At 37.3% G+C, this 27126-nt stretch overlaps 2 protein-coding genes across 12 annotated transcripts in view; both read right to left on the reverse strand.

The window, feature by feature from the left end:
- Window positions 1-8821: 8821 nt before the first annotated feature.
- Window positions 8822-18865, reverse strand: LOC137246927 (uncharacterized). Of its 10 annotated transcripts, none has more exons than XM_067777964.1 (6): window positions 16047-16162; window positions 12754-13365; window positions 12453-12612; window positions 10591-10690; window positions 10304-10510; window positions 8822-10075 (listed from the first exon to the last, which is right to left on the reverse strand). In XM_067777964.1, the coding sequence occupies exons 2-6, from the start codon at window positions 12859-12861 to the stop codon at window positions 9223-9225; spliced, it is 1428 nt and encodes a 475-aa protein (XP_067634065.1). In that variant the 5' UTR covers window positions 12862-13365; window positions 16047-16162; the 3' UTR covers window positions 8822-9222. The 10 variants fall into 10 exon arrangements, with proteins under 10 accessions (XP_067634065.1, XP_067634064.1, XP_067634066.1 ...); XM_067777963.1 differs by having other exon boundaries at window positions 15980-16135; XM_067777965.1 differs by having other exon boundaries at window positions 12754-13243; window positions 15876-16135.
- Window positions 18866-23049: 4184 nt separating this feature from the next.
- LOC137246928 (ATP-dependent RNA helicase ddx23) overlaps window positions 23050-27126 on the reverse strand; it is a 29105-nt gene continuing 25028 nt past the window's right edge. The window contains exons 6-8 of one of the 2 annotated variants that reach the window (XM_067777968.1): window positions 26978-27098; window positions 26093-26557; window positions 23050-23496 (exon numbers count right to left, since the gene is read on the reverse strand). In XM_067777968.1, the coding sequence (XP_067634069.1) occupies window positions 23247-23496; window positions 26093-26557; window positions 26978-27098 (836 nt within the window). In that variant the 3' untranslated portion in view covers window positions 23050-23246. Of the gene's footprint in view, window positions 23523-26092; window positions 26558-26977; window positions 27099-27126 lie in introns of both variants that reach the window. The other variant, XM_067777969.1, reaches the window with a different exon arrangement.

Consider the following 27126-nt stretch of genomic DNA (forward strand, 5'->3'; position numbering starts at 1 on the left):
ACATACTTGAGAACCCCTTGATAATGCTACATCAGGGGAAAAAAATTGAGCTAGGTGGTTCAGGGATTTTGAAAATTATATAAAATTTTGCTTTCGTGTTCAAAGCAACTTCCCGATAACCCAGAGACATGCAATATTTAAGGGTATTGTGGAGAATATTAGCATCGCTATGCTGTTAGTAAATAATCACAACAACAAAGCCACACTTGTGTACATGAACACATCAAATTAAGCCATTTACACACATACATACATAAAAGGCGACGAAGAGTATTTCACACACATACCAGCAGCTTAACGCAAGAAATTATCGCATATACACATATGTAGTCATCAGTTAAGAGCAGAAGTTGTTACTCACACATATACACGCATATACATAAATAACCAAGCAGGAGATACAACTCTTTTAAAGGCTAAAACGTCTAGACCTTAGGAGATATATGCGAACGAGGCAACAGAGAGTATACATGCACCGTAAGCTAGGGAATTACTAATCAGTTTTATTTCAACACGCTATTAGTTGTGAAGTGAAGTATAATTGTGAAGTGAAGTATAATTCTACTACCCCAAAAGTAGTCTAAATAAAGACCATTTGGCAATACTGAATATTGGAGTTATTTATGCTACAGTTCAGCGATTCGAACGTTAGCAGAATGTGTATAATTATCAGGAATTTCCCAAAATTCGTTACAGTATTATATATAGGCAATTCACAAGGTATGTTCTATGCTTTAGTCAAATTTTATATTGGAAAACATGAAAACAACTTAAAAAAATTTTACATGAATACGACGTTCTTGTGAATTGCTCAATATTTGTTTCTCATAAAAATTTTTAGAGTGGTTATGTTACAATTTGAATATCTTCGGTTCCATTGATATACAGGAAGTACTAAAAAATGTTGTACTATCTTTTTTTTTTTTCTTTGATTTGGTATTTGGTGTCAAGTTGTTTAACTGAAACAAATGAGAATATATGGATGAACAATCCAATGGTGACAGGTAAAACGACAAGTTTTTCTGCTAGACGAAATTTATAAATTAATTTGAAAAATAAATTAATTACTAATACACATAAGAGTTATTAATTAAAACAAATTTTCTTATTAAGTAAGGCTGTAAACGAATCCAAATCAATTAGGTGTTTGTATTTTAACTTAATGTTAGTTTGCTCGTTTGATTGTCAACGCTTGATGTCACATCACTCAAATTGTGTCAGATCATCTGATGGGCGTGCGTATGGAAATCAGCATACATATGTGCTTACTCTTTTCATGTACAAACATCTTTATGTATAAACAAACAACAGAAACGCAAAAAAATTAGATCAACAATAGACTCATTCTTTTTCATTTGCCTTGCATTTAATTATAAAGCGTTTCTATTAAAAAAATTCAAATTATATCCAGTAATATATTCATACATACACACATATATGATTAGTATATAGGATTGCGTACATATGAATGTGATTATTTGTAGAGAATTTTTAAAAGTACTTAATGATGATTGACTAAGTGCACCAAAAGAAAGATAAGGGAAATACAAAAATGGTCTATTGTCTTCTTCTTCATATGGACACCACTCGCTGTGCAGTATTTATTCGATAGAACATCGAATTACATGCTTTGTGATGCTTAAATTCGCAAAATTTTTTTAATTCTTAAGTATGGCTAAATAACTTTTGAAATGTTGTTTTACATTATTTAGACAATTGCAGACATGAATAATTTTTGCGGTAAGGGTATGTTTCAGGGGCGAAAATGGTATGACTCGTAACCCACATTTCTGCCTTGGCGCAGAGCATAGTAGTTTATTTTCCAGGGTTTGCATTCAAAATATCTAAAAAGCTACCTTTTTGTAATCGTCGCTAATTCGACACCGCTTTAGCATTACTTCAGTGTGGAGCTCCATATTTCTTGTTTCTTAAGAGCCTTATGTTGTTCAAAAATCCAGGTTAAACTAGTTTGCCCTTAGTGTGGTTTCTACGAAGTTGCTGATTTGATGCCAATATTCTGGTACACTCAGAATATTTGCTGTAACAATATCGACAGTGATTTGGCACTCTTTGGTTGAGCATTTGTCGATTCTAGCACCATAGAGAACATTTTAAGAAGGTGTGTTCAGCATTTGCAGTTAATGTACATAGGATATGCGGCATTTTTTAATCTGTATTTTTTAGGTATACAAGTACAGGGAGCCCTTCGTTGTACAGATGTTAGAAGCTTATAGCGATTCTTCTTCTGAAGTGTGTTTTCCTATAGTTTGGAGCTGTACAGTAACGTCGTTAGGGTGATGCCCATCAGCATCAGTAACGTCGTTAGGGTGATGCCCATCAGCAACTTCCTTTCGCTTTCTATTGCCATCCACCTGCTTAGCAATGATACCTGTTAAGATGCCTTCTCAGTTGTATGTTAAATTTGTGCACGGTATGTCAGTCGGGAGTCTAGCCCCACTCTTAAATGTTTGACAATATTCTTTGAATTGCTTTCTTGAATTGCTTTTTGTAAGGAGTATCAACTCCGTTTTGTTTCTGCTTATCGTGATCTGATTGAACTTTATGCGTGCTTCTTCTGTGTTTTGGGCTGAAAACTTTAACATGGCTGACGTTTCATAGGTCCGGAACGAGAATTGATTTCTGTGCTGCTCAGCATGTGACTTTCATGGTCGCCAGGGTCCATATAAATTGGTATTTTAAAGATGCGATCATTGAGATAACTTCTTATGATGCACTCTAGGTAGCAGAGGACTCGCTGATCTAGCATGTCCGCTCATCTCGCACTGTTGAAAACTTTTTTTTAAGGCTTAAGGATATAAGAAGGACAACACGCTTACATCTGTATTACCTTGTTGTGCTGATCCTACACTTGTGAAGACATCTCTGTTTCCACATAATGCCATATTCCAGGGCTGACGCTCCGTTGCCCAGGTGCTCCAGCTTGTTTTATAGCGTCTACGAAAAGCGGCTTCATGAGCCTTTCCAAATTTGTTTCGGCTGTGTCCAGCATCAATAACGGCCGGTATGGTGAGGGTGATTTCGGATCTCATTTTCGCTTGCCAATTACCCCCTATCTACTGCAATTTCTTTAAGAACTTCATTTGGTTCTCCTTCTGGTCCTGGGGCCTTATTGTATAGTAAAATGTACATATAAGATATGTTGGTAGCCCTTTCTGCAATCTTTCTTTTTAATGAATACCCTTTTGACAATCATTCACTCACTCCCAGCCCGGTCCCAGTGCCAGTCCCAGTCTAAGTCCCAGTCTGGTCCTAGTCCTAATCCTAGTCTCAGGCCTAGTCCCAGTCCCAGTCCCGGAAGAAAAAGTGCCGTTAATACTTATCTAGGCAAAGAACCACCTGTATTCCAAATTTCAGGGAAATCGAAACCTTGAATAGAAGTTGCTCGAATAGATTGGCCCTTGGTCCACTTCTCGGAAATAAACTTCACAGGAATATTCTCCGAGTTGCTGCGAAACTATCCTGCAAATATGAATGAAATTGGCGGAGTGGTTTAGGGTTTCATAAGCTGCATACAAACACACATCTTATTTATATATATAGATAGGAAGCTGACACAGGTTCATAGTAGCGACCGCCGGAGTCACAATTGTTCAAGCAACGAGAAAACACTGTAGCTAAGTTTATGTTTATTAATAATAGGTATACATTGGTCGATAGTTGAGAAAGACGAAAGTTTCTTTTGAGGGCGTGTTTGGGTTATTTGAAGTCTACGGAATGAAACTTGCAAGAAAAAAGTGTCTTAGTTTGTATTTTCATTTAAAATTTTAAATGCGGTATTACCAAACAGCTTCAGTTCTAATATTACTCCAAATAAAAATTATTGTCTGGAACGCTGTCAATTACACTTTCAAGAAATCGAACAAAATTTAATGACAATTAATAATAGTTTCTAAAACTCCTTAGTCCCGGGAGTCCGGATCCCGAATCGTGGGCCTCCCACGCCATTTTACACTTAAAAATATCCCAGAATTTCGGAATTTCTTCGGGACCTCTTACTGAAAATTTAAATATTGTTACGAATATTAGCAAAACTAAGGTGTGCTGCTATCTCTAAGCCGATGCTAAACAGTGATATCATGCACATTCATAGATCAATCATTATGTATCTACATAAACGAAACAATAATTGCGTCTAGGCATATGTACCATGTACGTATACGAGCAGCGGAGAGTCAATGCACAAACACATGCATATATCTGAGATACTCCTGAAAGTATGCAATGAGAAAAGCTATAAAATCGTGCAATTGTAGTTACAGCTGAGAAGTTTGAGAGCTGATGGCAACTAGTAGATTCTGGAAGCGCCTAGAAAATGCGAACGTTGAAATCAGAGAGTATATAAGGCAGCAAATGTAGAGGCGCTGGAGTTCAGTTTGAGTTGAGCTATCAGGCAGTTATTGATTAAGCACGCAATCTGGCTGCAATAGTAGAGTTTCATTTGAGCTATCAATCAGTTTGGTTGTTAAGCCAGCTAGTTGCAAAGTATAAGTGTTATTGTGAAATACTTTAATAAAGGCCATTTTTCCATTATTCAATATTGGAGTTATTTATTCAACAGTTTAGGGAAACGAACTTAGCAAAAGGGCAAATAAGAGGATTTGCAGCAAATTCTTTACAATATCTTTAAATAGATTACATTTAAAAAATCTCGGGATTTCTTCAGGACCTCATATCGCAAATTTAAAAATCTTTAACTAGTTCATTTCTTTTTTAGTTTCAATTTCAAACTACAGGAAACCCACTTTACTGATAAAATACAGTCTTCTTTAGACGTTACAAATATCAATGATCCCATATCGAAGCAAACAGACATATTTCTAATAAATTTTTTTTGTTAAACTACTGTACATACTGTAATATATGCGTTGCATAACGATTTTTTAACCGGCGCTGTGTTTTTTTTTCTCAAATCGGTTTCTTTCAAATCCCGAAATTCTGGGTTCACCAAATATCTTCGGGATTCGACGCCTTAGTTGTAACCTCTATATTAGGGTTCGAGATAACTTGACGACAGAATACTCGGATACCCAGTAAACATAAGCTACTTCGCTAATCAAAAAAATTTCATTAACCGATACACCATTGTTTACGTTAACAAAAAATTCCAACATTTGGTACAGTTAATTTACTGATAGTTGAGTTTACTTATTTATTTATTTTTTTTAACATTTTTAATATTTCGTGTATTATTACTACCAAAAATAAAATGTTAGTTGAAATTGTTGACCGGTCGCTCAATATCCCTTTCAGCATTTATTCAACCTCACTTTTGATGATTTCTTTTAATTGAGAACTCTTAACAATTTTGTTTATTCGATACTTTCTACTCACCACTATTGCTACGTACAACGCCAGTATTTGTTGCCTTCGTTTTCTTCACTGGCGGTCGTTCGTTTATATGCCCACATTTGGTGCAACGCTCGGCTGGTGGAGAACTGATAGGCAGATAGTTTAAAGTGTGTACATTTTAAGTGTTCCAACAAATTTGTGGAATGATTTCTATAGTAGGAAGCCGTAAATTAAAACAAGAACGTCCTTTCAGGACCTACCAAAGCAATCAATTAAAGATGGCCACATCATAACATTCAGTAAAGGGGGGGCATGCTTAGGCCTATCAACTAATATAGAGCTAAGTGCCACCTTAGTGCATGCGTAACGGACTCCGATCAAATTTTAAAGGGAATGGAATTGTATTCTTGTACCATTATGGGACTATTTCGTGAACGTTCTGGGACCACTTTAAAAATCATTTCGAAACTATTTTGGTGCAGTTTCCACGAGAGTTACAGGATAACTTCGGAGATATTTTTTATGTTAAAATTTCAGAAACATTTGGAGACTGAAAATGTATACCTAAAATAATTTGCAAGCGATCCTCTAACAGTCCAAAAATGTTCGAACTAGTCTCCAAATGATCCACATATTGTCCAAAATGTTACCTAAAATAGTCCCGAAGTGGTTTTGACATTAATCTACAACGATTCCGAAATATTCTTGAAACGATTCGGATGTTGGCTCGATATGATACTTAAAATAATGCCGAAGGGATCCCCCTCCCTCAGCTTTGGAAGCAGTTTTTTCAGCGTTTCAACCCTGAGTCTATTTGACTTACACCAATGATATTGTACGTATACATCATAACGATTGAACCTCCCTTTGTTATTTATTTTGTAAACCGTTCTATCCATGAGTTGATTTGGCTTAGATCGGTTATGCACTCAAGAGCTTCGTAGAGCTTCGAAAATTTATTCGGCGTTCACCTGTACATGTCGTGTAAGCGCAGAGACTGAGATTCAGCAGAGCAAGTAGTGAATCAGTTATCGCTTATACCATGGCAGAATGATACAAGGTGGCAGCATGGTGACATACCTACAAACATAAATAAAAATCCCATGTACTTTGTTTTTGTAAATTCGGTGGACAAATGTCAAAATCGTACTGCGCCGAAAGTTGATGTATCAAATCAAATAAAAAAAGTTTATAATCAGCTGTTCCATGCTGTCACCTTGTGTCGTTCCGCCATGGCTTATAGTTCAAGCGGTAAACATCTCATGCGTATATTCTATGCCCAAGTTTTTTCTCAAGTCTCCTACTAAAAATTTGTCGTTTTTGTTCGCAGTTTTTCTCGCTTTGTGCACCACTGACCTATATCAACAATCTTCGGAGTGTGGATCATAAAGATCTTCTTGGTCTAAATAATTTATATAGAGTGAGCGGAAAATATCCCGGACGCATCATTTTGTGACTCGAATAACTATGTGCATCATTTCAAAATCTTATTTGTTTTGGAACACTCTGCACAAATTTTAAAATCTGCAAGGAAATTCATTTCGCTGCAAGATTACCAACTCAGCGCCAAAATAAGCGAACTTCGCGCGGGCGTTGCACGTATCAGCTGCACCAATTGTTTGTCATCAAGCTGCATTTTATCTTCCTGAAATAAATTATTTTGGTTTTTTTTCTTCAACACAAAAACCACTTTTATCTTAATTTTTTCACCTTCACATTTTCGGGTTTTACCGATTTCGTTATGCGAAATTTCAACATTACTTCAAAAGTTTTTATTTTCAAAATTCTTCTGCCAAACGCGTTGTATTACCGACGAGAACTGAGCGCGTGGTATGAATTTAGTTCTAAGTTCATATTTAGTGGGCGTAAACCTATTTGGAGTAAATCAAAATTGCCTAAGCAAATGTTTGAAATACATAATGCTCATTTATCTGGCTTCAGTTGAGCTGAATTCGATAAGATCCACTGATTTTTTTTTACATATGCCATTATGTATTAAATTCCTTCAAAATCATCTGGTCTGTTTGGTACTAAGTGTCACAATTATCAGTCTATGCAGACGGCTGACTCTTGTCAAATATAAGTTTTTATATTCACTCCATTTCCCAATATATTCTCCAAGTGAAGTTTTACTCTTTTATCTTCCCTTGTATTTCGAATTAATGGGAGCTTTTTCTCCAAAATTTGATTTTTAGGGACAAATAAGTATTCCGAATAAACAATTATTGTAATTTTGTTTCTATTTCTTAAAAAATTGTCCGAGAATTGATTACAAAATTGCGAGTTGTGAGGACGATCGAAGCCGGATATACTTTCGATGTACGAGGAAAGATTTTCCGTCATCCGTTGTCAAATTTGGTTTCGAGACAAACCGGTTTCGGCGTTCTGCAATCATCAGTGTAAATTTTCGTTCCGATCTGTTGTTCTCGTTTGTCTTGTATTTATAGTTTGTAGGTACATGAGCAGGTATTGTCAAAATGAATGTTTATGTATGTGTATGTGCTGTGTGTTCATTCCGAAGCGAGTGTGGTTTTTACTGATCGACACACAAAGAAGGTCGAACGAAAATCAGTCAGCCAAACAAATCAATATACATCAATTATCCACCCTGGCCAAAAATCAACAAAACAAAATCAATCGGATAAACCTTCCCTTTTTCGTAAAATGGTAAAAAGGATATCCTTACTTTCTTCGTAAAAAGATAAATAGGATATCCCGACTTTCTTTAAAAGTAAAGAGTCTGGTGGTGTTAAGACTCCCATATTTCGACCTAGACTATTAACATGTTTCACTTGTAACGAATGATCTGACTTATAAAAACATGAATTATATATAACGCTCTAGCAAACACGACTGATCAATCGCGGACTCAGCGATCACCGGCCGTATGGTATACAACTTTCAAAGGGGAAAGAAGTTCTCTGTTCTCTGAATCATTAATAATTCGGTTCAAGATCTCTATTTTACACAAACCTTGTCATATTAATGAAATCGGACTATCATTGAACGTCAATTGGGTTTGTCATTACTTTTGACTACGAAGTAAGAATTAAAATTACAAATAAATGAAAACGGCAATTGCCCACCGTTATGGCAAATTTGACATTAAAAGTTTTCAAACATTTTTTTGGTTGCCTATTGGCGTTCTATCAATTTATAACGTCACAGCATGTTACACAACGGGAAATTATAAAGCGGGTTGTGAAATAAATGAACACAGAATTTGAAGTTAGGTTTTGACCACACACTGCTTTATCGAGTACGAGGCAATTATGTGACATAATGGGAACACCTTTGACACCAAATGACTAGCGGGTCAATTTGGAGCAGTCTTAGTTTCCAAGTCCAAGGTCTTAGTTTCTCCTAAATTCTTTTAGATGCTATTTAAATGCAAACTTTATGGAAAAATCAGCCAGCAGTTCAAGCTCATTGCACTTGCGTCTTTACATAGGACTTATTAAAAATATATATTTTCGAAGCAACAGGAAGAAAAACGCTTACCATGTTTTAAAGATGGACTTTTATTTTATTAGTGGATTTAATTAAAAAAATATATTACATACAGATGCGCTTTTTTGTATAAACTTGTACTGTACAATTCTCTATATTCCTTATAGTTAGTTTTAGAGATATCAATGGATACGTGAAATATCGTCGAATCACGGTTACCGGCTTAAGAATGCTCTTTCCTATTTTTAATTTTATATTCTCAACTGAGCGAACTCCGAGCAGGGAGGTTTATGAAAACGAATTCTCGGATGGAACCATTCGCTCAGATGCTGTCGAGATAGGGCTACCTTTCACACATCCGTCGGAATTATACCTTAAAAAACTAACAAATTATCTGAACTATACATAAAAAATATTAACATATTAAAATTAATAAGTCTTCCCTACGAAAAACTATCGCATTCACCCATTCTTTGCCGCTGCATCTGCATCACTCAGTGGACATAAACCACGTTCTTTAAAAATCTGCGCACATGTCTCATCCACACGATCCCATATCAAAGAACCAAAACGACGAGCCGTAAAATCCACGATCAATTGGGCTTTACAATTAATACACTGCTCACGATAATGAAATAGAAGCCCAACAGTTTGTGGCAAAATGGTTTCCGAATAACCAGGTGCATTGCGCCATACCTCATGATTGCCCATTTCTATAATAGACTTCGTATTCACAATACATTTGGTGCGATGATGTGCAGGCAAAATTTCAAGTGTACGACGCACTTTCAGCTGAGTATACAAAAATCGGTTACGCGTATGAGCTGGTAAGCTGAAAGTATCATTACTATCCAACTTATGGAAGAATACATTGCGAAAGACATAAGCGGAGGTACGTCCCTCATCGCATTGACGTAAGAAACTCAACAATGAATTGTGTTTCAATGGAATGAGAATCTCATCTAAATCCACTACAGCTGCATAACGATTATTATCGACCACCATCGAACGATAGACGCAATCATTTATTTGTGCCATAATGCCGGCGTAATGTATGTCGGGCAGCAGTGCTGCTGGTATGTTCCAAGCAAAAATATCTGCAATACCTTCACGTTGATAATAATTTAGTAGACGTAGAACATCCTCACTAGCTTTGAGATGATAAAAGTAAAAGTGGCGTGCGCCTAGTATCCGATACATTTCGATAAATTCGGCGATGCGTAAAACATCTGTATAGTTTTGTTGTAATGGTCCCACACATACGGACAGTATCGGGCGCGAGAGCATGAATTGTTGTTCAATATCGCGCGGATAGCTGGAAGCGAAAAAAAAGAGAACACAAATTTAGGTAAGGTTTCTTGCACATGCAGCGTAATATCATAACGCGTACGAGATACGTCGTGTAACTACGACTCGTGTGCAGCTCTTCAATCAACTGTGCACGACATCAAAACATACGCAGCGTGTAATACGCGTATATGATAATACGCCTCGTGGGCAGCGTGCGTAATAAATATTTTTGTTTAATTCGTCAATATTTTACCTAATCGACACAAATGTGGGACTCAGCTGACTCAATCGATTGCTTGGATAGGAAATTGCTACCGCTTGTGGTAGATATATAATAGTGCTATTACGCTTCACATAAAGTGGACATTGGATGGAATATGGGGCATATTTTTGTTCATCATGCTCGTTCATTGATTGCACACGTCCGAGGGAAACAAACTCATCTAAGAAATTCTCGTATCTGTCGGATAAGGCGATATAAAAGGTATACATATATACTATGTCCAAAAACTGAAGTATATGGCTGATGTAAGTATCTACCTAATGATGCAGGTAATGCTGTCCTTGAACCGCAACGGCAAGATCGCAATAATACGCAATGAACCTATTGGCACTCTGGTCGCATCGTCGATGATGGCATCTGAAATATATGGAGAATACCCATAATTGTAATGTTAATATAAGAGAAAGGCCAGACACAGCGTTTGATGTTTCGTCTGTCTGATAGTGTTAAATAAATAAATAAAAAAATAAAAAATAGTGTTAAATACTTTAGGTTTATTAATGATAGCAAGCTGTTTTCGAAGCTTAATGTAGGGGACAGGGTGAGAGAAATGAGTTTCTTTGTCAGAAGTTTGATAGTAGGTGGAAGTTTAGGCTACTCAATAACGACAGCGTCTTCCAGCGGAGGTCGTCCATAATTGGAATGCGGAAAATGAATTATATCCGCCCTTTTAACTAAAAGGCAGTTTCATATTAGAAAGACAGTCAGGCGACCATCAACGATGAGGTCAAGGGCAGTGACACCGAATTGCATACAAATTATATAGGTGGAAAGGGCAAAGGGTGTCCCTGGCGATTGTGGCGCTGTTTACCTGGCCGTAAAGGCATTTGAAAACTGATCGTTACCGCTCGTCGAAAGTTTTGAAGGTCGTTGGCTACTTGCTCACTGCTTCTACGAGCCTAAAGTCTGCTAAGCAAGTGCTGAGCTAACAACCTCTCTTGCCATGTGTCGAGTTGGCTATGGTGAGTTTTTGACTCCAAGCGCTCGGCGAAATTATGGGGATTTACTAAAGTTCATCGATTCGTACTAATCGAAATTTCAGCAAAGCACTGCCTAATGGGAGTCCAGGTGGGCGACTTAATATATTGGCCAGCTCCAACTTTGTTAGTTGTTTAAATGACAATCATCCCATCACTTCATTCACAACATACCAACATTGGTGAGGACTTATTGAATGCCTTGATAACCGTTGATGTCTCTGGCAGCCCCAGCTGTGTTAGCTTTAAAAAGGACAATGAGGTTTAATCATGCCATCACTCTATGCTCAGCCCCCTAGACTTTGCGACGAGGGGGTGTAAATATATCGACCAGGACTTACTCGATGCAAATTGGAAAATTGATTTTTCCCGTACCAAACTTTATCATTTACTCGCATTGGTTCGCGAGGTACCATGCCTGTCTATTTCCTTACAGCAAAACCAACAAAGGATTAGGGTAGGTCTGAAAGACCGCATCTTACCAGTCGTTGGCAAATTTTATAGCAATATTTAGTTTGGATAAATGGTGCGCTCCTTATTTGAGGCTGCTTCTACTGTGTTCATTCGCAATACCTACTGTTTTAAAAAAATAGCAGCTTTTATCCTCGTAGACTGGTAGTAGACTGGCTGCAGCAATTACATTAAGAAACATTTTTTTATTCAAGGCTTCGGCTACACAAATTTACCCCTACGTTTCAAAAGGTGCCGATATTAGCAAACCTTTCGAATCAACGATGATCATTTATGCTGTATAGGCGGTTGTTGGATCCCATAACTTAATTGATCTACTATTCTCCTTCTTTGTTAATTTTAATGACAGCGACTTATTACCTGAAACTATAATGATGAACTCTATGAGCTTCATGAGCTGGTTAGGTTATGTTACGCAAATGGACGAAGACGATCCCGCCGAGAAAGAATGTTGAAAGCAGAGGAAATGGGATGCGTTCACTGAGTTGGGAGAGGCAGGTGAAGAAAAACCTGATCTCCCTTAGTGCTTCTTCCAATTGGCGTTAGTTATCATGAATCAGCGGTAGCTGGGGTAACTTGTTGCCAAACGGCAAACATAGCATAGGCGCTTTTGAGAGAGTCGTTATTGTTCGGTGCTATTAATGTAACTTACTCTAAACATAAATACTCACCAAGGACATCCAATCGGTTATCGAAATAAGCAGAGTAGATCAAATGATTCGCTTTATTTCCAATTTGTCGCCAAGAGTTGTTGTATTCCCATGTTTGTGTTGGTTTAACGTAAAAGTATGACTTTTGTAGAAAGCCGAGCTCTTCTCGTAACTTTGTATCCTAAAATAAGCAGAAAAGGAAAATTGATGAATTACCGATTGACTATCCATTCATATTTATCGATACATTTATTTTTTAGCTTAAATAGAAATGGTAAAAGCTGCCCTATTCCGTGTAGGCATATAAAAATATTCGGCTTACAAGTGTTGTGCGCACGGAGAGATAGGCCAATATGATAATAGCCAAAGCCACTGCACCCGATAACAGAAAGTACACAATTTGTGCTTTGTTGTCATTTCTGGAGAGCATTTTTTTAAATTTAATATTGGAATACACTTGACTATTAAAAGCAGTTAAATGATATATTTCCAAGAAATTTAGATATCATTTTTTTTTTATCTCACAGTTACACTAACATCTTTTTTAGTTTATTTATATATCTCTTTTGATTTTCAACCTCGTACGCCTGTGCATATGCTACATATCGTGCGCGTGTCAGTTATTTAACTGATGATCTATCACACTTGTCTTATTCGTACCGTTATATTCCTGGACTTGACAGTTGAACAAAAAGCAAAGCTGTCACTTTTCTCACGGACGTTACTATTAAATTGGTTGATGCTTTTCTGTGGCCTTAGAAGTATATGAGTTTATGCTATTTCAATGGTTATTTGTTTTGTGGTGTGCTATTCTTTGTTGTTGTTGCATTGTCGTTGTTGCGTGTAAAGACAATACACATTTTTTTGTTTTTGTTTTTAATATTTATTGATTATTAGTATTGTGCTACTGAACGGAAACCAGCATGTGCATGGACTAATTTTAAATGAAAAATATGTACGATGGAATTCACCTTTATTGGGGTGTGTATTCAGAATGTATGAGCATTAGGGTGGGTCGATTTGTAGGGACAAAAGTTAACCGATATCGCGCCATCGATTTTTCGATAGGATTTGGGCTCAGGAAAAATAGTTCCACTACGCATAACCAAAAAAATTATTTTCGAGCCAGCGAAATTTAATTTTTTTTGACTTTTTTTCGACTTTGATTTTTAAGCTTTTTTGCATGACCTACTAAAACATTTTCATATGTAAAATATATATATATTTTTTTTTTCAAAAAACTGTTATCGACAACGTTTTTAGCGGACATTTTTGGGTCGGACAGGATATACATGAAAATTTTACAATCAAATGAGCCCAAATCCTATCGAAAAATCGATGGCGTAATATCGGTTAATAAATCGACCCAGTCTAATGAGCATAGTTCCCACGTTATCTACAGACACTCGCTGTTAAAGCCAATTTTCGCGAGCTACATATGAGTTTTTCGCGGTTAAAGAGAAAGGTTTAAAATGAAGATTAAAACGCGTAGAGAGGATATTTTGGAGCGTCACGCAAGGAAGATGAAAGCGTTGAGTCGGAAAAGACTTCGGTCGGAATGAAGACGAAGTAATCGGCCGGTGGCGATAAGCCTGCCTCAGCAAGAAACCATTTCCATGGCAGTGAGGCATGCTAGCTGCATCGGTAATACATGTAGGTCTAAAGCTGAGGTACGGAGAAGTCCCCAAAGCAAGGAAGCAACATCCTCGATTTATAAAATAATAGTGGTAATAAGCTATTAATAGCGACGAGGACGCATGAAGCGGTTGATAAATCAAAGGGAGGTGGCGTCAAGACTCGTGGTTTCTGGAAGAGTCCAAAGGGAGATATGGCTGCGACGCCGGCTTTCTCCGGCCTAATGAACGACGCAGCGTAGCAGTCCCTGATTGTGGCGATAATTGATCGTAACAATCAGTTTGTGCAGATGCATAGAACTGAGATTCCGCCGTAACTAAGAAGGATGTACTGCTCATACTGCAGCGTCATAGCTCGAGTATACGAACATAGGATTAGAGGGTACTTTGCGTATCTACGACAGCGGACAAGGTATATATTTACAACAAAGTTAAAGGCATTCCTCTCGTAAGAGAATTTAATCTATGTACCGTAATCGGATTGTATGCTGAGCTTGTGATCTGCACGAAAAAACCCCCACCATCAAAAATCCTAGTTCACAAACCTCAAATGAGTAATCTTATTTCTGATGACGATCGCGGCAAACGTTTAACAGATACGATTATAAGGAAAATGCTCGAAGGAAGGCACATAAACAAAAGAGCCTTGCGACGGCTACAAAAGTGGTTATATGGACAAATGCTCAATTGGGAGCCAAGGTGTTGGTTTCGTTGTGGGAAAGAGACTTCGATGCCAATTACTGATGTTCATGTTTGGAAACGAGCATCTCGCCGTGATGTGCATCAAGACGAGCTTCTTCATCATAACATATGTCTGCTCCTACAAAGACAGCTCAAGCTACTTAGATGGCTACTAGTCAAAAAAACTTGAACCAAATTCACAGCAGGAAAAGGGATGTTTGCCGCTGAAAAATTTTCACGGGACACTTAGTTGACAATATCTTTGCTCGATTCTCACTCATTGAGAATAATATTGGATCTAACCGAGCAGTGAGAGCACATTTCGCATGTACTACTTACCACACAGAGTTCCGCAAGCCTCGATAAATAACTGGTCAAAAACTATGTGATATCAAAGGAATTTATGTTCCTCCACCCAACTAAGACGAGCTGAACATGACCGAATTTGGTCAAGAGCATTCATCACTTCTTCCGCAAAATATGATCGGTAAAGCGTATTCTGAGGGATTGAAATGCAAACGTGCTTCAAATGTTAGTCGCGCAACCTCGGCATACTTTCTGTGCATTAATTTACAAATAGTCATGTACCTGCTAATTTGTGACACCGACTGAATGATCACCGTGACTCTCTATGAAGGCATCTATCTGCATCACGTTAGAAATCACGCATACCAATATTTACAGTCACCCAATCACATGATCACAGCTCTTGTCAAAGAAACAATTAAGTAGATGCGATAATATGAATCAAGGTGCCTTTGATCGGTGATGCGACTTAGTAGTATTAGAGATTGCAATAAGCTGCGACTGTAGCTGTTTGCTTAGCCTCGTTAACAGGAGATTGCACCACCACTCAAGGATTCACGAAAACACAGTCAAAGATCACGTTGTCCTCAAAGATCCCGAAATCTGATACATACATATAAGCAGCTCTTTTGACCTTCATTCCCTAAAAGTTTAACCTAGCTAGGAAATAAGCCCATCAATCTTTCACTAATCCCATTAAAAAGCTATTAACAAAAGGTACACATGGAAAGAAAAATCCTCCTTAAAACTTTGCAGTTGCATAAACAAATCTATGGAATTTATCACAAATTAGCACTTCCAGAAATCACTTGTTGATCAATACATAGTTTTGTTGATGTTTTTTTATTGATGAAAAGACACAACACCACACTCTCATCAAGATTTTTTCTTGTCATTTCAAATCCACTAGCACTACACTACACACACAGCACAAAATAAATCGAAAAATCTCAGCTGATCTTCGAAGTCTTTCACGCTCCATGCTGCTGCGTACTGTCAAAGCACAAACCCGAGCCCGTCCAACTGGCTAATGTGGCATATTTTTAATTTTTATTCGAATTTCGTTGAGCAATTTGCATGATGTGTTACTATTTTTAGGCGGACAAAGAGCTTTGGAGAAATGAAAAATATGAAAATAAATAATAAAAGGTTTTTCAAAAATTTATAAAAGAATATACATACACATCTCAGTAATAAGGCCCTGCTGCGCTAGCTGAGTGCTCGTAATGAGTTTTATGCTTTTTGCCAATACTAATTTTACTGAACCACTTAGAACACAAACAAATAACGTCATTGTTGATGAGAGTTCGGTGGTTTGTATTTTAACATTCCTATACCCAGAAGTAGGCTTTCATGATGAGAATGGAGAGGAGTCAACTAATCACTTCCTCTGCCCTTATCCACGCTGCAAATGCGACGGCTCAGACTTCTGGGGCGCGGTTTCTAGACAAACCGGTGAGTGCTACTTCTTAAGTTCATAATAAAAAGCAAGTGGTTTATTGAAGACTGAATAGGAAATATTTATCTATTTAGATGAATGTTCCCCTAGTGAACACTTACCGAGGACATTCATAATGGACACAAGTTTCACCTAAACTTACTAAACAGAAGCCGTAGAATTTTATGGAGAACAAGGATGGAATGGGAACATATGTAAGGTTGTGATTCGATCATTTCTCGAACGTCTTATCCATAGCGCAAACTTTTGGGACTATTCGAGAACGTATTCGAAATAAGTTCTTGATCAAAAAACAATTGTTTTTGCGGTCGCACGAGCCTAGTGTGGAGTTCGCCCCACTTCCGGACCATTTCGGATTTATTTATCCGTCGTGAAGTTTTTGGGGCATACGACTAACCGACAGTAATTTGAACTGTCCCTGACATGATAATTAAATTATGTTGAAGTTATACCGTAAACAATGCCAAAATTTCTCCAAGAAACATCGTAACGGTTCCGCAGTAAATCCGAAATTTTTTCGAATTGGTTCAGAAGATATTCCGAAAGGTTGCAAGTTGGACCCAGATTAAATTTTTATATGATTCAAAAATACAATCTGTCATCAAAGCTTAAGGGACCGGTGGTTGGGAATTTAAAGCAGTTTGAGGAACACGCCTGGGCCATGTGAAGGCCTTCACGTGAGAAGTAGTAAAAGAAACGTATCCATAAAAATGCGCTAATAGAAAAAAGACCAGTAAAAACGGCACTTGTCGTTAAAATTCCGTGTGTTTATGAACTTATAACCCTTGTTCGTGCGTAACGAATGGACATGATTTGATAAAATTTTGAAAGGAAAATTGTATCGTATGTTCTAGGACCATTTCTGCGCCCTCTCGACACTGTTTTGTGAATATTTCGGTATAACTTCAGGAACACTTCAGAGCTATTTTAAGGATAATTTCGAAAATATTTCGTGAAATTTTGCGGCTATTGCAGCATCGTTTCTGGATTATTTTCCGAATGATTTCGAGACTATATCAGCACCAATTTAAAACAATTCAGGATCGCTTCGAAATTATTTAAGGTATAACTGTGTGGCAACTTCAGGATATTTTTGACACTGTTTCGAAACCATTTCGGTAGAGTTGCAGAATCATTTCAGGATCGCTTTGAGACTTTTTCTGGTAACATTTCGGGACAACTTCTGTATCATGTCGATACTGTTTAAAAACCATTTCGGGAGAGAACAAAATTTTTTTAAAATCATTTCGGGATCCTTGGTGGAGAATATACTGGTTACTGGGTGCAAGACCAAACACTGTGGAATTTTCTGTAACGGAAACTCTTATGCCCGGTTTTCCAATGTAAGTTTAAACTTCATTAAGAGTTTATTAGAGTTAAAACTTGCCACTTTGTTCGATAACACAAAATTACACGATAACTTGACTAAATTTTGAGGTATCTTAACGAAATTTGGTACGTAAGTTCCTGGGCACTCATCTTAGATCGCTATTTAAAATGAACGAAATCGGACTATAACCACGCCCACTTTTACGATACCGAAAATTTCGGTAAACACAAAAAGGGCGATAATTCATTACCAAAGATGGATAAAGCGATGAAACTTAGTAGGTGGGTTGACCTTATGACGCAGAATAGAAAATTAGTAAAATTTTGGACAATGGGCGTATCACCGCCCACTTTTAAAAGAACCTGTAATTTAGCAGCTGAGTATATAATGTTCGGTTACACACGAGCTTAGCCTTCCTTACTTGTTTTCATAGAGTTTCTCTCTATGTGTTGCCACTTAGTATATTCTTAGAATTACTACATTTCAGCATTTTGATGCCTTACCAGCTGTCTTTGAAACAAAATCACCACTGCGCCTTTCTTATTTATCTTTAATTTCACTTTTTTTAAGAACTTGCATACATAAAAACATAAGTATTAATTCATATTTCCATACCAAAATTGTTAAAAAAAAAGAATTGGATCACAACGTTTGGCGTGATGGTCGAGTGGCGCGCCGGCTGCCACCAGACGCCCACTTCACATGTGCGCACCATAAGTAAATATTCGCGGAAAATCAAATACTCAGTAAGTATGTATGTATGTATGTTTGCTTGTTGGTATACCCTCTCAGATATATTTGAGTGCACTTTGAAACATCATTTTTCACTATTTCAGTTTTACCATCAATTTTCAGACGCTAAATAGAGATGTCACTATTTTGACGACAAATATTTTCAAAATGTATAATTTATCAAACTCTCAAACTTACAAATCTTAATGCACCAATGTACAGCAGATATATAAATGAAATTATTACGAAGATAATGAGAATGGCTCGACGCCTCTGCGTACGCATCATCACCGTACCGCCGCTCGGAGCTGATTGTAGGAAGTTTAATTACCACAAGAAGTCATCGATATGTTTCACTAGTAGTTTCTTATCAATTATGCCATTATCAGTGATAACATTTGTGGTTTCACACTCGAAAAGAATTCAGTATTAATAGTTGCGTTCCGATGAAGCCTGATACAGTTCTTGAAAGAAATTTAACTTGCAAATACAACAACAACGTTGTGAACCTGATATCTATTTTTGCTTTTGTGGAAAATTTATGACAGCACACCCTTCGTCCGATCCGATATTTAACAAATTTGTTTCACTCGACACCCATAATTTTTTACTTTAAGGCTGTAAACAAATTATTAAGGCCATGAACTAGGTTAGGTTGAACTGGCCGGTCCATGAGGACCTCACATAGACTGAATAAGTCCGTAGTGTTACCAGAAGTTTGTTTTAACGACCAAACTGAAAAACCCTGTCAAAAACCAGGACCAATGTTATAAAATAACTCCGTCCTCTTGGCAAATACTAGAAGCTTCCTAGGACTTAAGCCACTTGCTGCTTCTAGATCTGACAGCTGTATCACTCCTAATAGCTGGAGTCTTAGCCTGGCAAGCGCAGGGCAAGAGCACCGAACGTGCTCGATCGTTTCCTCCTCCAGTCCGCACTTCCTACATCTGCTATCACTGACCAAGCCTAATTTAAATCATGTGACGCCAGAAGGCAGTGTCCAGTCAGAATACCCGTCATGAGTCCACATTCCTCTCTTTTTAATGATAGAAGCTAGGCCATGAACTAATTACATTATATTTATTTTAAATCATGATAGAAAAAATATAAATTTTTTATATGAAGAATAAAAGAACAACAACATAATGTGCAATTGTTTTTTGCCCAAAGCTCCTGACAAGAAAAATCTTGTACCTCTCCCGACATTTTTGGACGTTTTCTTAACTGCCGACCTTTTTGTTAAGCATTAGTACGCAAGCTTTTTATACTCAGTTGAGCAGAGCTCACAGAGTATATTAACTTTGATTGGATAACGGTTGGTTGTACAGGTATAAAGGAATCGAGATAGATATAGACTTCCATATATCAAAATCATCAGGATCGAAAATAATTTGATTGAGCCATGTCCGTCCGTCCGTCCGCCCGTTAACACGATAACTTGAGTAAATTTTGAGGTATTTTGATGAAATTTGGTATGTAGGTTCCTCTCTCAGATCGCACTCATCTCAGATCGCTATTTAAAATGAACAATATCGGACTATAACCACGCCCACTTTTTCGATATCGAAAATTTCGAAAAACCGAAAAACTGCGATAATTTATTACCAAAGACGAATAGAGTGATGAAGCTTGGTAGGTGAGTTGAACTTATGACACAGAATAGAAAATTAGTAAAATTTTGGACAATGGGCGTGGCACCGCCCACTTTTAAAAGAGGGTAATGTAAAACTTTTGCAAGCTGTAATTTGGCAGTCGTTGAAGATATCATGATGAAATTTGGCAGGAACGTTACTCCTATTACTGCATGTATGCTTAATAAAAATTAGCAAAATCGGAGAACGACCACGCCCGCTTTTAAAAAAATTTTTTTTAAAGTCAAATTTTAATAAAAAATTTAATATCTTTACAGTACATAAGTAAATTATGTCAACATTCAACTCCAGTAATGATATGGTGCAAAAAAATGCAAAAATAAAAGAAAATTTCAAAATGGGCGTGGCTCCGCCCTTTTTCATTTAATTTGTCTAGAATACTTTTAATGCCATAAGTCGAACAAAAATTTACCAATCCTTGTGAAATTTGGTAGGGGCTTAGATTCTGAGACGATAACTTTTTTCTGTGAAAAAGGGCGAAATCGGTTTGAAGCCACCCCCAGTTTTTATACACAGTCGACCGTCTGTCCTTCCGCTCGGCCGTTAACACAATAACTTGAGCAAAAATCGTTATATCTTTATTAAACTCAGTTCGCGCACTTATCTGAACTCCTTTTGTATTGGTATAAAAAAAGGCCGAAATCGGACTATGACCACGCCCACTTTTTCGATATCGAAAATTACGAAAAACGAAAAAAATGCCATAATTCTATACCAAATACGAAAAAAGGGATGAAACATGGTATTTGGATTAGTTTATTGACGCAAAATATAACTTTAGAAAAAATTTTGTAAAATGGGTGTGACACCTGCCATATTAAGTAGAATGAAATGAAAAAGTTCTGCAGGGCGAAATAAAAAACCCTTCAAATCTTGGCAGCAATACTGTTCGTGGTATTATATATATAAATAAATTAGCGGTACCCGACAGATGATGTTCTGGGTCACCCTGGTCCACATTTTGGTCAATATCTCGAAAACGCCTTCACATATACAACTACCACCACTCCCTTTTAAAATACTCATTCACACCTTTCGTTTGATACCCATATTGTACAAACGCATTCTAGAGTCACCCCTGGTCCACCTTTATGGCGATATCTCGAAAAGGCGTCCACCTATAGAACTAACCCACTCCCTTTTAAAATACTCTTTAATACCTTTCATTTGATACACATGTCATACAAACACATTCCAGGGTTACCCTCGGTTCATTTTCCTACATAGTTATTTTCCTTTATGTTGCCACCATAGCTCTCAACTGAGTATGTAATGTTCGGTTACTAGTATGGATTTCATAACTGAAGCTATGCAAATCAGTTTGAAAAATGTTTTTGAAAAAATTGTAGATATTTTTACGAAAATGTTCAACGTTTTATTTTAAATTCTCTGAAATTTCTGAATATGCAGTTTTGTAGCCCAATCAATTTAAGCTTTACAAAGTACTAATTATATTGCTTTAGTATTGCTTTTCACATTTTTTTCCGAAGGTAGTTTCAGATTTGCTTTCATGTATAAAAATTATGTCGCTTTGTATGAGGGGAAATCTAAAATACTCACCGAAAAAAAACAATTGCCGAAAAACAATGCGAACTATGACAGAACGTGTCTTTTGTTAAACTAAAATTTATTGAACTGCAAAACTGCATACCTAAAAAAAATGCTGAGAAGTTCGAAGAAAAAGTACGAAGTTTTCGTAAAATTTTTTGGAGTTTTTGATTTATGTATTTCAAAAACATTTTTGATATTGGTTTGCATGGTTTCAATTACAATATGGGTTTTGTTTTTTCTTAAACTACAGAAGATAACAAGTAAGGAAGTCTAAGTTCGGGTGAAACCGAATATTACATACCCAGCTGTGCACTTGTTTTGTGTGCTTAATAGTGTTACAAGCCTGCGCAATAATACATATACATATGGTTATATTCTGAACTAATTTTTCTTCGAGTTATGGCTCCCGAAACATAGAAAATTGCTTAGTCATAAAAGGGGCGGTGCCACGCCCATTTTTTAAAATTTGAAGTTTTTCCTATTTATTGTTATAAATCCACTTGGGAAATGGAATACCATTGATATAAAGCTTTTTTTTGCAAAGATATAGCTTATTTTATTCGTCCACAACCCCTATTAAAAATCTTTTATATAAAAGTGGGCGTGGTACTTAACCGATTTCGTTAATTTTTTTTTTTTTTCAAATCATTCCTTATAGTAAAGGCAACCTCTCTGCCGAATTTTGTTACGATAGGTTTAAATATTTTTGATTTATGATTAATAATATTTGTAAAATTGATTTTATCACAATTGGGCGGTGCCACGCCCATTTTAAACATTTTTCAAATTTTTATAAAGAGTCTCGATATCAGTCCACACGTCAAATTTCAACATTCTAGGTGTATTATTTACTAAATAATCAGATTTTTTGTGTTTTCCAAAATGTTATATATATAAAAAGTAGGCTTGGTTATCATCCGATTTCGCTCGTTTTCAATACCAGTCTATGCTGGGTCCAGATAAGCTCGTGTATAAATTTGGTGAAGAAATCTCAATATTTACTCAAGTTATCGTATTAACGGACAGACGGACGGACATGGCTCAATCAAATTTTTTTTCGATACTGATGATTTTGATATATGGAAGTCTATATCTATCTCGATTCCTTTATACATGTACAACCAACCGTTATCCAATCAAAGTTATAATAAATACCCTGTGTACAAGTACAGGTGGCTAAAAAAATAGAAAAATTTATTTAACAAAGTTCGAAAACAAATTCCACTGGTTTTCTTTGTACGCTGCTGTAGATGAATCATCAATCATCATGAAATATCATTTAAGATATATGAAGTACTTTATTTTGGACAAGAGTTACTTTCACAATTTACTCTTCGCATTTTTAGTGTACATAGTTAATTAAAAAATTTATTACAGTTAAAAAAATTCAAATTAAAAAAATATTTACTGAAAATTTCTGCTTTTACAACTTTCGTTTTTTTTTTATTGTAAATTTTGATGATTTTCTCATTATTTATCCCTGACAATTGTTTGCACTGAATTTGCACCACCACCAGCTTTGCCGTGACCATTATTGTTCATTTCACCAATTTGTGGTCCTCCATTCCCCGGCGATGAAAGATTATTAGCGCCATCGGCATTGCTACCCTTATCTGCTGCATTGTTTGCCGTCGCCTTGTCATCTCCTATCGAATTCGAGTTCCGATCGAATAGATAGCTGCCGCCTAATGGGCGTGGCGCTCGGCCACTGTACGAAGAGCTGTAAGAGGTGAGAGTAGTAGAAGCCTTCTTTTAATTACATTACCCATTCACATAGACATAATTGGTATTAAAAAAGTTATGAAAAAAAGTTTTAAGTATTTTTTGATATTTCGAAAGACTATAAGTGTTCTTAAATCTTACGGGGAGAATATGCGTTTCAATGCTGTTAAGTCTTCTTCAGGGAGTATTATACTTTGAGTACATTCAACCCATAGTTACTACATTTTTTTGAATGAACCAAAGACAATTTAACTTTTTCCTTACCACTAATCGGCTATAAAGCTTCAGCCGAGCAAAAACTAGCTATAATTTTTCCCATTACGACTATTATCGCCCTTTCTTTCTGGGTTTGCATGAAAAAATCATAGGAGAATACTAGATCCAATAATCTCTGTCTTTTTAGGTATATGATGGCTCTTTTATTCAGCAAAGGTTTCTTGAAAATTGTCTATCTATGGCCCAAAACTTTAAATTGACACTAAACCTCTCTATCTCTTCAGGTTGTAAGAAGAGAGATAAGCTCAGAAACTCTCTCATGTATTCACCGAAATCTTTGGCTGGGAAATAAAACTCTGTGATGAGAAAAACTGTATGCCAGTGGGCACCACCACTAACGATCGTGCCTCGGTTTTGAGCAGTCTTCTCAGCAAAACCTTTCGCTCCTGGTGAATTTTTACCTGCAAAGGGGCCTTTTGGAGGAGGCGGTGACTGGCGCCATATATCATGCGTGGTTCGTGCAATAAACACACTGAATCTTAAATGACGTACGGCGTTTTTGTCTGGTGGAAAGCTGTAGACAAAAAGAGCAACCAACTAAATGTTAGCAAGGTGCACAGGTTTGTATTCCTGGAAATATAAGGTTCACATGAGCATTCTAGACATCAGCATTCTCCTTACCCACAAATAAGGTCCTTAGACTGGAAGAATCCAACGTTTGGCTATCAGCCGACAAATGGCGCTCAACGATATTAGATGGACTGACGCCTTGGATGGACTCAATAGCACCAGTAGCTAACTGTTAGTAACTTAGTTATAATCTGTATTTGGCGGCCGCTGTGGTGTGGCGGCAGCGGTTCTCACCATAGGTCCTGAGTTCAAGACACAGAAAAGAATATCAAAATTTTTAGAAAAAAAGGTCGCCTCGGCAAGTGCTTTGGCAAACACCCCAAGTGTATTTCCGCCATGAAAAGCTTCTCAGCGGAAATTCCCCTGCCGGCAGATACTATTCAGAGTCGGTATAAAACAATTTGTTGGTAAATAAAATGTAGCACGACGCAAATTGTAAGAGAAGCTTGGCCTGATTGTCCTCTGAGTTAAATAGCGCCTTAAATTTGTTTACGGGGAATTATTGGGGAAGGGAGACTCGGACCGTTGTAGAGACATTACAGTGTAGACGGCTTAAAATAGTAAAGGGAACTGACGATGGGGCTGAGACTTTTTGAAACATCAGCAAGTCAATCAGTCGTACCGACTTCCTAACACTTGCAACGTCTTCCGAGCGGCGCTCCGCGCCATATGGAGGAGCAGTTCGCTTGACCAAGTACAATAGAGTCTAAAGCATACTCATTGCATCCTTTGTTTGGCCCTCTGGCACGGAAATATTTGAGGGAATTGATTTGCTGATGAGATGGTCATAAAAGTTTCCGAAATGGATATAAACGAGGTTGACAATTTCGTGGATTATCTCCTGAAGAAAATCGATAAAAACACCGTTGGACCAGCGAGCTTGCTAGGTATTATTCAGGTTTTGTTGTGGTATCAAGATTAATATGGCTACGTTACGATAAGAAAGAAACGAGATTACTTCTCAAACATAAGAAATCGGCAGACAGAGTCCTGACATACTTTTCACAGGTCAATGTGGTTTTTCACCAAGTCCATGGCGCATCTCAACAAGCGCCCTTCACAGAAGATGTCGGGATGGAGAGATAGAAGCGTTGATTCATCCTTTTATCTCTTATGACCAGGATTGCTCACGAGATCACAGAGATTTTTGGGCGCACTTTTTGGATAGACAATAGTAGGCAAGCGGATGTTTGCCCTCACTTAAACTCATATGGGAAAGAAAGTGGGTTTCTGAAGACTAATGAGGAAGTATCGTATTGGACGAACGCAACCCACCCATGGGTGTTCACCATAATCATCACTAAATGGCGCTTCACCGCCTAAGCAATTTTTGCCGTTTCGTAACAATTCATGCCATCTATCCCTATTTTGCGATAACTGACGCCGATTGGGACCAACAAAGCAGGTCAAGTCTTCTACCATCTGCCTATCCTAGCTCTGTGGAGATTCTTCTCTTTCTCTTCCTCCAAACTACGGTGTCGATTAAAATACCTTCTTTGCCGGAGCGTATTTGTCTATTCGAGGGAGGGAGGTCTGCTAAGCTTCCACATTCCCATTCTCAACCTAACTTTACCGATAGCGAATGTTTGTCTGCTGTCGAAGTAACTAATATAGTTGGAAACTGGAACCGGTGTGAAACTGTCAAATGTGAAACTGCAAATTTTTCCCATAGGTTTTGAGCTGTGCTAAATTGTCTAAATAATATATAACAGCCAACACCATGCAAATCTCTAACCACTACAACTTACCTTTGTTGCTCTCTGCCACGCTCTCTCTCTCGTCCACGTCCTCTATCCCCATTCACACTGTTAGCTCCCTGCATCAAACTCGACTCTCTATCGCGTTCATTTGCATAACTCCAGCCCTGACCATTATTCGAATTATTAGTATTACTAGCATTATTGGCACTTGTGTTATATGTTGTTGCAGAACCACCGCTGCTTCCGCTATTGCCTCCACTACTTCCGACACCATAACCATATCCCGCGCCAAAATTATATCCATGTTGGCTATTTATAGGACCTGATGTGACTCGCGTTGTATCATCACCACCACCAGCGTCACCAGCATAAGGACAATCGGTGACATGCATCCCACAACGTGGAATTGCATAGCGCTGATCGTATGCAGGCTTTGGAAGATAACGACGACGATCGTTATCCTCATCTGCAAAATAATAGCCACGTCCGGAATTATCAAATCCGGATTGTCCTCTGGGGAGTCAGACAGGGAGAGAGAGAGAGATCGTTGGCAGAGAGAGCCGTGGCATAGCGACGTTTTTAAATGTGTATGTACATATTTACAGTGGTATGTGTAGGTGGGTGCGGCATGTTTGGAAGTAGTGGGGTATACATTCATACATATATAGTTTATAGAGAACAAACACAAATGTAACAGTTGGTTTCATAGCGTAGGACCAGATAGAGAGGGTAGTATTTGGTGCCGGGTTTGTTATTATTGTTATTGTTTGTATGTTACATATTTTGCATTGCGGCCGTTTCATGATTAGTATGTTTTTGTATTTTTACAATGATAACAAAAATGATCATATGCAATAACAAAAAAAAAAGAAAAATTTTTATTTTAAAAAAAGAGGGAATATATTGAAAGCTGTTAAAGCAACGTTACATTACCTATAGGTTTCATCCCAAGGACGATAATTACGATAATCATATCGTGATGATGTAGAGCGATCATAGTAGTCGCGATCATAACCACCGCTGCCACCACCACGCGGGCGCTCATAATTTCGATCTATTAAAATTCATATATTAAGCACATT

Source organism: Eurosta solidaginis, chromosome 3 (assembly GCF_040869045.1).
Source record: "Eurosta solidaginis isolate ZX-2024a chromosome 3, ASM4086904v1, whole genome shotgun sequence".
Classification (NCBI taxonomy): domain Eukaryota; kingdom Metazoa; phylum Arthropoda; class Insecta; order Diptera; family Tephritidae; genus Eurosta; species Eurosta solidaginis.

Coding starts and splice junctions, on each gene's coding strand:
- LOC137246927 (XM_067777964.1), bottom strand. CDS start 12,861: ATGCTCTCCAGAAATGACAACAAAGCACAAATTGTGTACTTTCTGTTA. Junction 12,613..12,753: donor TCTCCGTGCGCACAACACTT/GTAAGCCGAATA, acceptor TGCTTATTTTAG/GATACAAAGTTACGAGAAGA. Junction 10,511..10,590: donor AGCATTACCTGCATCATTAG/GTAGATACTTAC, acceptor CTTATCCGACAG/ATACGAGAATTTCTTAGATG.